The 10,928-nt window shown below is 54.8% G+C and overlaps 1 protein-coding gene across 5 annotated transcripts in view; it reads left to right on the plus strand.

The window, feature by feature from the left end:
* Positions 1–10,928, plus strand: part of Dupd1 (dual specificity phosphatase and pro isomerase domain containing 1) — a 35,482-nt gene extending 24,554 nt beyond the window's left edge. For all 5 annotated transcript variants that reach the window (XM_013517072.1, XM_013517071.1, XM_013517073.1 and 2 more), the window contains 2 exons: positions 2,648–2,868; positions 10,387–10,928. In XM_013517072.1, coding sequence (XP_013372526.1) covers positions 2,648–2,868; positions 10,387–10,616 — 451 coding nt within the window. In that variant the 3' untranslated portion in view covers positions 10,617–10,928. The remainder of the gene's footprint in view (positions 1–2,647; positions 2,869–10,386) is intronic.

Consider the following 10,928-nt stretch of genomic DNA (forward strand, 5'->3'; position numbering starts at 1 on the left):
AGGGTCTTGGCTGGCCTTGAACTTGCTTATGTAGCCCAGGCTGGCCTCAAACACATGGCGATCCTCCTGCCTCAGCCACCCAAGTGCTGGGATTATAGGTGTGCGCCACAATGCCCGGCTCCCACTTCTAATAATTGCTGAGCTGTGTGTCTGCTGTGACCGGGGACAGGACACTGGGTGTCTGCAGTCTACCAGGCACTGTGTTCGGCTGCATGTGGCCTTGATTCCCGGCCTGCATGTGGCCTCTGGGGAATCAAGGTAGGGTAGGTCCCTAGGGTAGTGTGTGAGGACTCGTGATCACTGCTTCCAGTCCAAGCACCCAAAGGCCCCGAACACCTGCGGGGGCCTCACACCAGGGCTACTGCTGCGTGCGCACAAGCCCTTCAAGACACTGAGAAGGGACAAAGCCAAAGCCAGCCCAGGGGTGCGTGTGGAGTAAGTCTTGTTGCATGTCTGCCCTGATCCTTGACCTTAAAAGCAGCTAAGTGTAAACTGTTCTTTATTCAAACCACCATTTGATTCTGTTGAAATCCCGCTGCTGAACCCAGAGAGAACAGGCTTTGCGGTGTGGGCGCTTGCTGTCAAGGACCGTTAATTTTCATTTTTCCACTGAGCTCAACCTCAGAGTTAGGTTGATTGCTACTCAGCAAGACGGTCCGCATTAGCGGAGGCTTTCACAGCGCAGATCTGTGTCCCCAAAGCACGATGTCTGTTGTACACATACTTTGGGGCGAGAAGCAAGGTGAAAACCAGACGTTGCAGCGGAACAGAGGAGAGCAGACTGCGTCCCGTGATCAGGGTGCTGCACCAGGGGCCGGCGGGGCGTGCGGCGCAGCTCCCCGCCCTCGCCTCACCGCAGTCTCCTCGGGAGTTCTCGCAAACGTTTCTGGAGGCTCCTCGCCTGTGCTCAGCTTTCCATGGCCGCGCTGTGGCTCATCTCATGCAAACAGAAAGCTCCAGGAAGCCGGAGACACACAGGGGTACCCGGGTAAAGGTCCCAGCCGCTTTTGGTGCAGGGCGCCCCCTGTCGGCCCCTGCTGGCATCAACATGATCACTTCTGTCCACATCCTTTTCTCCACGGCCTTGAGATAGGCGGTCAGCTGAAGCCTAATACACCGCTTTCGCTTGTGACCTCGGACTCCGCGAGCCCTTCCCTGAGCTGCAGGCTGCTCTGTGCGCCACTGAGAGATGTCTGCTCAAAGTCAGCCTCACCATCTTTCCTCAAACTCCATCTAAAGCTCCCCTTGACCCCCAAATACAGACCTGGCACGCAAGGACTTCCAAGGCAAACCCCAAGCTCCCTCTCTAAGTCTTTCTCTCCTCATCGCTCACATCTTAGGCTCTAGCCAGGCCAGACCCCTCGGCCCCGCCCCAAGCCCAATCACCGGAGACCGGCAGTGCCGCAGTCTGGTGCGAACTTTCTCTCCTCCCCTCCCTCTTTCCCCATTTATTTATTTATTTATTGGCCAATACAATTGCAGCTCCACAGACCTAGCTGCTTCTGGGTTTTGCCCTTCTCTAGTCTCTGTCCACTCACCAGCCAGACTGACCAGTCCATAAAGTGAATAACGCTCACTTTTCCTTAAAGCCCTCTAAGGCTTAGGGTAAGATCTGAGCTCCTCTCTCCAGCCTAGAGACCCAGCCTGATCCCGGCCCTGCACCCAAAGCTAAGGCAACCTCAGTGCTGGCTTCAGGAACGTCTCTAAAAAGGCCGGGCATGGTGGTGCATGTCTGTAATCCCAGCACTTGGGAGGCTGAGGCAGGAGGATCCTTGTGAGTTCGAGACCAGCCTGGGCTACAAAGTGAGCTTAAAAGGCCAGCGCGAACTGCATAGTGAGACCGTATCAAAAAGACAAAAATTAAAAAAAAAAAAAACAAAAAAAACCAAAAAACAAAAAACAAAAAACCCAAAGTCAGTTCAATCTGCGGGGTGATCAGATAGCTGTCCTCAGAACAGCTCATTGCCCTACAAGGCAAAGACTCACGAAGGCAACCGTTTCATACCCACGTTGTTTGTTTTGTCTTTTTGAGACAGGATCTCCCTATGCAGTTCAGGCTGGCCTTGAGCTCACTTTGTAGCCCAGGCTGGTTTCAGGAACTCGCAATGATCCTCCTGCCTCAGCCTCCTGAGTTCTGGGATTACAGTCATGCGCCACAGCCTGGCCTCTACCCACACTGTGTCCACCAGCTCTCTCAACATCAGTACAAGAAGTGTGCCCAGTCCCGATCAAATGCTCACAGGGAAGGCGGGGCCTTAACCCATTCTTTCTAGCCCCGACCTCCAAACCCCAAAAATACCCTAGGAGGTCAGAGGAGAGGCCAGCTGTCAAGGGTCTCCCAGGCCTCTGTGAAGGCCGGATAAACTGGTTCGGGCACCCTGGCGGGATGCGGACGGTCCAGTCCTGCGACCTGGTCGTCCCCTGGATTCCGGGGTGAATGGAGACCAAAGGCCTGGCCGAGCGCATAGCCCCCCCCTTCCCCCCCCCCGCCGAGACACTGAACGGTGGGCGGCCTAGGGGTCCTCAGAGCAAGGCTCTGGGACGAGGTAAGAGCATGGCTTGGGGGCGTCCTCGCGGTCCCTTTCCCTCGGGAGCCTGAAGCCGGGCGGCGCCCTCCGTGCGACCCACCTCTGCCCCTTGCGCCCAGGGCGACGGCGCTGGACCGCTACGGGCTGCAGAAGGCGGGCTTCACGCACGTGCTGAACGCCGCGCACGGCCGCTGGAATGTGGACACCGGGCCCGACTACTACCGCGACATGGACATCGAGTACCACGGCGTCGAGGCGGACGACGTCCCCACCTTCGACCTCAGCATCTTCTTCTATTCCGCGGCCGCCTTCATTGACTCCGCGCTCCGGGATGACCGCAGTAAGAGCCGCCCGCCCCCACTGAGACCACGCCCTCAGCCTGAAACCCCGCCCCAGTCCGAGACCACGCCCAACCAGAAACCACACCCCAAGCGCAGCCACGCCCTAATCTGAGGTCACAGCCAACCACAGACCAGGCCCCAATCATGGGCCACGCCCCCGAACCCAGGCTCGTTGTTGGGGCGGGTCTGCGTGGCTCTCAAACCTGGTACACTGGGTTTATTTGTGGTCCAGGAGAAGACGTCTGAGCCTGTGTGGTTTCAGGACGTGCTACACCAATGTGCTGCTGGTCGGGTTCTGGCCTTAATGGGAACTAGAATTAGAGGGTTAGCAGAAAGGTCTTAGGGCTGGGGATTTAGCTCAGCGGCACAGTGCCTGCCTGGCAAGCGCAAGGTCATGAGTTCGATTTCCGGAAACCGGAAAAAAAAACAAAAAAAAAAAAAAAAAAAAAGAAAGAAAGAAAGAAAGGTCTTGGTCTGAATTCCTAAGGAATTTTAGCCATCCTTAAAAAGGTAAGGTGGGGGCAGGACGGCCTGGGACCGCCAAGCTGGGACTGCGATGCACATTGTGCCTGGCCCCAAGCGCGACTTATTCCGGGGCTTTGATGCCAGAAAACCTTCAGGGAGCTGACCTGCAGGGGAACCCACGGGGAGAGTTTAAGTTCGGCTAGTAAGCAGCCAGGGCCACAGCCTCGCCTCAGCCTTTCCCAGGAACTTTCGGCGTGGCAAGGCCTCTGGTAGAAAGCTGACAACCTTGGCTAAAATATCGTCAAGAACCTGGGGTTTGTATCCACACTGCTCCAGTTTTCCCGCGTTAATGATCCATCTTTTAAATCTTGGTGCTAGCCCTTGTGCTCACAATGAATGCAGTTCTGGCCGCCCTAATTCCGCAGGGGCTGCAAGGCTGTTTCGGAGAGAGAGGTCCAGCCCAGCTGTGCAGCGGCTCAGCCCACAGAGGTACTGCTGCAGGGGCAGAGTTCAGAGCCCTCCTCTGAGGCCAGGGGGACTGCAGCTCCCTCACCTGTGCTCTGACTTCAGCCCTGCCGGGCGATGGCGTTACCCAGGGTGTCCAGTTACTGGGGGCCTTTCTTGCCTGGAGAGGTTGGGATTGCAAGGATCCGACTGGCCGACTGACTTGCTTTAGGAACTTGCAGCCTGGGGCTGGGCCTGGAGCAGTTCTGCTGGATAGTCCCAGACCTCAGTGGTCATCCCAGAGTGGCCCCGGCCCCCAGCCAGCCGTAGCCACCAAGTTTGTCACTGAGGTTCAAAAGCAAGGGCGCAGCGAAAACCCCGCGGCAGAGGACGCCGCCCCCCTAAGTCACCCTTTTAGGAGTCTGTTTAGGGACCATCTTTTGTGTCCCGTGCATTCTGGCTTCCCAAGTGGGAGCGAAACAGCAACCGGACCCTGACTCATCGGCAGGAGGTAAAATCCACCTCCCAGCGCCTGAAGTTAACTGAGAACACGTTGGACACGGAGGTCAGAAATCTACAGCTGCCCTGTCTCCTGCCCTTGCTCGCTGTTACTGGTGTCTTACGGCCCCTTAAGGGAAGGGCCCTGGCCCGCTTGGAGAAGGCAGGGCGGGGTTCATATTCCATGGCGGAGTCAGGAAGGACGCGAAACCCGCAGCCTCGGCGTCTCGGTGCAGTGACGGGAATATTTACCCTGCCGGTTCTAATGAGCAGCAGCGACACACAAAGCGCAGGAGCCCGCGCGTGCGCGGCAGCCTTGGGATGCCAGCAAGAAGGGAGGTCGTGGCCTGCGGAGCACGTCACCGCGCCAGCATGTGCACGCCATCACCAGGAAGCTTCCGGCCCTAACAGCAAAAGGGAAGAAAGACATTCCAACTTTGAACTTGGATGACACTCCCGCGGAAGTCTGTTTTAGGTTCCTGGCACCTCATTCCAGAGGCTGCCCCCACTGCCAGATCCGGAGACAGAGGTTTAAGCCCCGGCAGATCACCGAGCATCTGTGAGGCGGCGCCAGGCTGGTGTGCATGGTGACTGCTGCGCCAGGTGGGCGGAAGCACCCTGCAAAGAAGGATCAAGAAAGAACAGTGCAGCCGGGCGTGGTGGCGCACGCCTGTAGTCCCAGCACTCGGGAGGCTGAGGCAGGAGGATTGCTGCGAGTTCGAGACCAGCCTGGGCTACGAGGTGAGCTCAAGGCCAGCCTGAACCGCATAGTGAGACCCTGTCTCAAAAACCAAAACAACAAAAAGCTTTCTTTTTCAAACTAGGGCCTCAAACCCCAACCCTTCCAAACCAGGCAGGGTGAACACATGTGGGCCATGGGGTGTGGCTAGGGGTGCTTGTGGCTCAGCAGGGAGCCCCAGGTCCCCATCTGAGGGAGCAGCTTCGGCTCAGCCCTGGGAGTGCATCTTGTAAGAATCGGTGCAAACTCAGCAGAACTTCTAACTTTTCAGAATGTCTCTGATCTGGATTTTACTTTAAAATCAACCGTGTGGTAGGTGCAGGCAACAAACTGAAATTTCTTTTTTTTCTATTGTCTTTTTGAGACAGGGTCTCGCTATGCAGTTCAGGCTGGCCTTGAGCTCACTTTGTAGCCCAGGCTGGCCTGGAACTCGCGATGATCCTCCTGAGTGAGTGCTGGGATTACGGGCGTGCGCCACCGTGCCAGGCACACTGAAATTTCTTGAAGGGCTGCGAGCCATTGGCTGTCCACTGTCTTGTGCCAAGTGGCCAAAGCGACAAAACAAAGGGCTCGCTGGCGCCACAGCAGGGAGCCACTGACTCGGGGTGAAGTTGGTGACAGGTGCTCAGCCTGCCCGCCGCGTGCAGTGGCTGGCCTGCTTGTGTCAGTCACGTCCTGGCAACCAAGGGACACGGCGGTGGCATCACGGAGCCAGCCCTGGGCCCACGTTTCTTACAGGCCTGAGCCAAGAGGTGTGGACGCACGGTCTGTCCGGAGGGGGGCTCTCTCCCCGCCCCTGGTCTGTCCTTTGCTGCTGCTTTCAGCCAAGGGTATGCTGTCCCCACCCCCGCCCACTGTTTTCATTCATTTTTCCTTCCTTGCAGCGCTGGGGACTGCACCCGGGACCTCGCACGTGCTATTAGTTCACTCTTTTTAAAAAGCATTCCTGCCAGGTGCTCAGTGCCCGTAAGCTCAGCACTCAGGAGCCTGGGTCAGGAGAACTGCCTTGAATTCGAGGCCAGCCTGGGCTACGTAGTGAGTTCAAGACCAGCCTGGACTCTACAGCAAGACCCTGTCTCAAAAACAAAAACTAGACCTAAAACTAAAACTAAAACAACACGAGAAGCCTGCCTTCCAGCAGGAGGTGACTCTGGGGCTCCTCACAGGGCAGACTGTCCCTGAGGGCTCTAAGTGTCTCTTGCCCTCCGGCAAGTGCGCAGCACCCTGGCCCTGTCTCTGGGACGGCCACGCCCCCAGAGCTGCTCCGGCAGCGCGGCCCTTCTGTGAGCCCCAACGTTGCTGGGGAAGGTGTGTTCCAAGGTGGGAGGGGAGGCCCACAAAGGCTGCCCGAAAGCCAAGAAAGGAGGTCCCAGGGGGCAGGGGTAGCAGGGGACGTGCCCAGCTGGCGTGTTTCATGGGAGTGACAGCCTTACCTTCTGTCACCACGGACGGCATGTGATGGGGGAGCCGTGGAGATTCTGGACTGGGGCTTTCTCCACGAGATCATGAGAATTCTGTGAGCCAAAATAAGCCTTTCTGCCTTAAAAAAAGAATATGGGAATTCACCTTTTGGTGATGGAAAAATATCTAATTGAGACCAGCATGTCATAAAACAACTTCATGGATATGACTAGCATTTCTTTAAAAGAAAGTCAATAGATTAGAAAATATCAGCATGCAGCAAAGACACAGTTTATGAAACTTTTTCTTTTTTGAGAGAGAGTCTTGCTATGAAGTTCAGGCTTGCCTTGACCTCACTAGGTAGCCCAACCTGGCATCAAATTCGTGGTGATCCTCCTGCCTCAGCCTCCCTAGTGCTGGGATTATAGGCATGTGCCACCACATGCAGGTATTTTGTGAAACTTCTGTCTGACATGCACTTGTTGACAATGCTATGTAGCAGAACACAGGTTCCGTGTCACAGTGCTATGGGCTGTTTGATGACATGAAGAATCATCCCGGGAAGAGAAGGGATGACATGAAAACCCTGAGGGTCTTGTCCTGGTAGGCCCATGCACTAGGCGGGCTCTAGAGCGCCACCACGTGGACGCCAGAGGACATGGCGGCGTCTCGTGTGTCCTGTTTTTAGCCTGGCCCCGCTGTAAATCCGGCAGTGGCCAAACAGCTCCTGTCTTCTACATCTCCAGTTTTCTGGTTTCAGAAATCTTTGGCACATGCCTGTAATCCCAGCACCCGGGAGGCTGAGGCAGGAGGATTGCTGAGTTTGACACCAACCTGAGCTGCATAGTAAGTTTAAGGTCATTGCATTGAGAACCTGTCTCAAAAATAAAAAAAACAAAAAACAAAAACCCAAGAAACAAAACAAAACAAACCCATGTTCGATCTTGCACACTGAGGGCATCTTTTAGCATGATTTTGCAGTGGCCTGCACTGGCTATGTGAAAACACTGGTTCACTGAGTTATTTGGTTCTTCCAAATGTTGACACGTTTCATTGTAGATTACCAAAAGTCACATTTGTGATTGTCACCGCCCCTCTGAAAGGAAAAATCTTGTGCACACTGGGAAACTGTCAGTCTCCCAGCCATAGGCCCAAGTTTTCCACAATTCTAATTTTTGTTTGAAAGCTTGCATTTTACCCCTGCTAACAACCAAGTCCGTTGTTTTCTTTGTCACTTGATTTCCTTTTGAGAAGACTTCTGCCAGATGCCCAAGTCTGAATACCCGAGGTTTTTCATCATTTGTGCAATGATGGAAAGACGAGTTTCAGGAAAAGAGCAGGGATTCAGCCCACAACTCCGTCTCCTGAGAGCTTCCCCTGGAGACAGGCATTGTGCTTGGGATGCAGCCAGAGAGCCCCACGCGTGCGCCCCGTTCCATCGCGCGGAATCTTAAGAAGGAGACCCGAGGGCCGGCCTGGAGGAGATGCGTTTGTGCTGTTTCACTGAGGATATTCTTCGGGGCACTCGCCTTTGTCCCCCGATGGTGTGGGGTGGACAATGCGGCCATGGCGAGGAAAGCCGCTGCCTGTGCCGTGAGCCACGCCAAGGCCCCAGTTCTGCCCGTTGCTGCCTTTGTGACTGTCACAAAGGCCATGTCACACGCGTGTCAACGTAGTCAAAGAGGCGGCTGTCACCGCAGCACTGTTATGGAAATAGCGCTGACCCCGCGCTCTCCTGAGAGTGAGTGGGAGCCCCTGTCTCGCCTCCCACTTGGGGAGCTGACGCAGAGGCGACGCTGTAGCTCATTTTGCTTGTGAGAACGTTCTTCCCTTGCCTTTGGCGTGCAGCAGAGTAAAGCTTCTCTTTCTTTCCTTCGCCGTTCCTTCCATTCTTCTTTCTTTGCACTGGGAGTCAAACCAGGGCCTTCACACTGAGCTACATCGCCAGCCCTTTTTATTTATTTATTTGTTTGTTTGCATTTTGAGACAGGTTCTCGCTTTATGGTGCACACTGGCCTTGAACTCACGGTGTAGCCCAGGCTGGCCTCAAGTTTGCAGTGATCCCCCTGCCTCAGCCTACTGAGTGCTGGGATTACAGGCGGGTGCTACATGCCTGGCTTCTTTTTATTTTATTCTATTTATCGATTTAAGGACTCTCTAAGGTGATAAACTGCCCAGGCAGGGCTCAAACTTGAAATCCTCCTGCCTCAGCCTCCCAAAGTGCTGGGATTGTAGGAATATGCCATGATGCCTACTTTCATTTTCACAAAACCTGACCGTGTGGTTTTTACTGAGTTGATTTTGTTTAATACTAATCTGATTTTGTTCCCTTGCTCAATAATTGAGGAAACTGAGGTTTCATAGGCTGAGTGACTTACCTGTTACTCACCCAGCGGGCACTTGGTAGCAGAACCAAGTCTGGAATGCAGGTCTACAAGATGGGGGTCAGGGTTCTGCAGGCTCCCAGGCCACAGGGATGCTTTTCCTTACTGGGCTGCGGGCTGCATGCAGGGCCTCAGGACTGGGCAGGGCGGAATCCAGAACGCCCTGCACACGGGGTGGAATCCAACGGCACTGCCGTCATGCAGAACACATTCATCTCTCTCAGCTCCACCTGCAGCCTGCGCAGGGCCTGGACGCTCCAGGGTCTCCCCAGTGAGGGACAAAAACCCAGAGAGGGAAGTCTGCAGACACTCATCCTGAGACTGCCCGGCCACACTGGTACAGGGAAGGAGCAAGGTGTAGGAAAGGTGGAAACCCTGCTGCCCCGGGGCAAACAGAGAACTGTGTCTCATGGCGCCTATGTACAGAACTTCCCCTGGACGAAGCGGTCAGTAAGACTCACTGCTCCTGGGAGCCTTGGGGTTCGGTGGAAGGCTTTTCAACGGGCATCCTCTGGTACCCTATTTTACATACATCAGTGCTTATTTATGTTGAATATAAATATACAAGATGTGGTTGAAAACTAGAGTTTACATAGAATTATTTATTACAGTAAAAGACACACGATCACTTATCCCCTTTCTCACCACTTTCTGAAGCAGTTCTGGACGTGCTCTCTCGTGAGTCTCTTTGGTCATGCTGCTGTGGCTGACTCAATGTCCCGAATCCATTCTACACATTTCTCTTTCATGTCATTTTGACCTTGGGGAGGAGCCAGATGTTGCACAGTGCCAGATCCAGAGAATAAGGCAGATGAGGACACACCAGAATGTTTTTATGAGCCTGTCTTTCCCCTGGATGGCGCTCGGCACGCCAGTCACTGTATTTCTGATCAGGTAAAGACACTCACGAAAGAGGACTTCCAGAACTGCTTCAGAAAGTAGTAAGAGCAGTGGGGTAAGTGTGTTTGAAGGGAGGGGGAGTATTTGGACATAGATTCATGGCAATGTGTCTTTTACTGTAATACTTTTTTTTTTTTTTGCCTTTTTGAGACAGGGTCTCACTATGCAGTTCAGGCTGGCCTTGAGCTCACTTTGTAGCCCAGGATGGTCTCAAACTCGCAACAATCCTCCTGCCTCAGCCTCCCGAGTGCTGGGATTACAGGTGTGTACCACCTGTAATACATTTTTTTTAATTGAAATTTACCGCATTTCTGATCATCCCATGTGTTCCCCAAACCCATAATCATTTCTCCAGCACACTGACTTAGGAGTTCTCATGTAGAGGTACTTGGCAGGGGAGGAGCACATGAACTCAACTCACGTTCTTCTTACTGAAGCAGCAATGGCAAACCTGACATTTAGGAGCCTTTCGTGTGTGCCGAGTGTGCACAAAGTGTGTTCTACACAAGTCACCCGAGTCCCTGGCAGTGCCCTTGCAGGGGGTAGCAGCACTGCCCGTTATGCGGCTGGGGAGCTGTGGCGCAAAGTCAGGTTACAGGCGGGTGGGGGAGAGCACGCATCGGGCCGGGCTGCCTGTCTGGGCCGCCGGGCACTTCAGCCAGCTTTTCTTCTCCCGCCCCCTGCAGATAAGATCCTGGTTCACTGCGCCATGGGCCGCAGCCGCTCGGCGACCCTGGTCCTGGCCTACCTGATGATCCACAGGAGTATGACCCTCGTCGATGCCATCCAGCAAGTGGCCAGGAACCGCTGCGTCCTGCCCAACAGGGGCTTCCTGAAGCAGCTCCGAGAACTGGACAAGCAGCTGGTGCAGCAGAGGCGACAGCCCCGGGGCGGGGACGGCGAGGAGAGGCTGTAGGGCACAGACTTGTGACGAGGGGGACAGCTGAGAAGGGCGCCGGCCTGTGACTGAGAAGGGGCCGTGAAACCAAAGGTTGATTTTCTTCCAAGCTTGCTAATCTTGCCAGCGTGTGCCAGGGACGGGGAGGGCTCAGAGCCGCCTGCCGGATGCGTCCTGGACTCTGTCACGGCGCCATGGCTAGACAGCCCCAGCGGAGCTGGCCGCAGAGGACTCCTCTGCAGAAAATCCCCTGAGTTTTAAGGTGCGGCAGAGGCGGATTTGAAAATGTGTGGGCATTGTGTTGTGATTAAATGCTTGCCTTTGTCATGA

Source organism: Chinchilla lanigera, unplaced genomic scaffold (genome assembly GCF_000276665.1).
Source record: "Chinchilla lanigera isolate Chin_1 unplaced genomic scaffold, ChiLan1.0 scaffold00036, whole genome shotgun sequence".
NCBI lineage: Eukaryota > Metazoa > Chordata > Mammalia > Rodentia > Chinchillidae > Chinchilla > Chinchilla lanigera.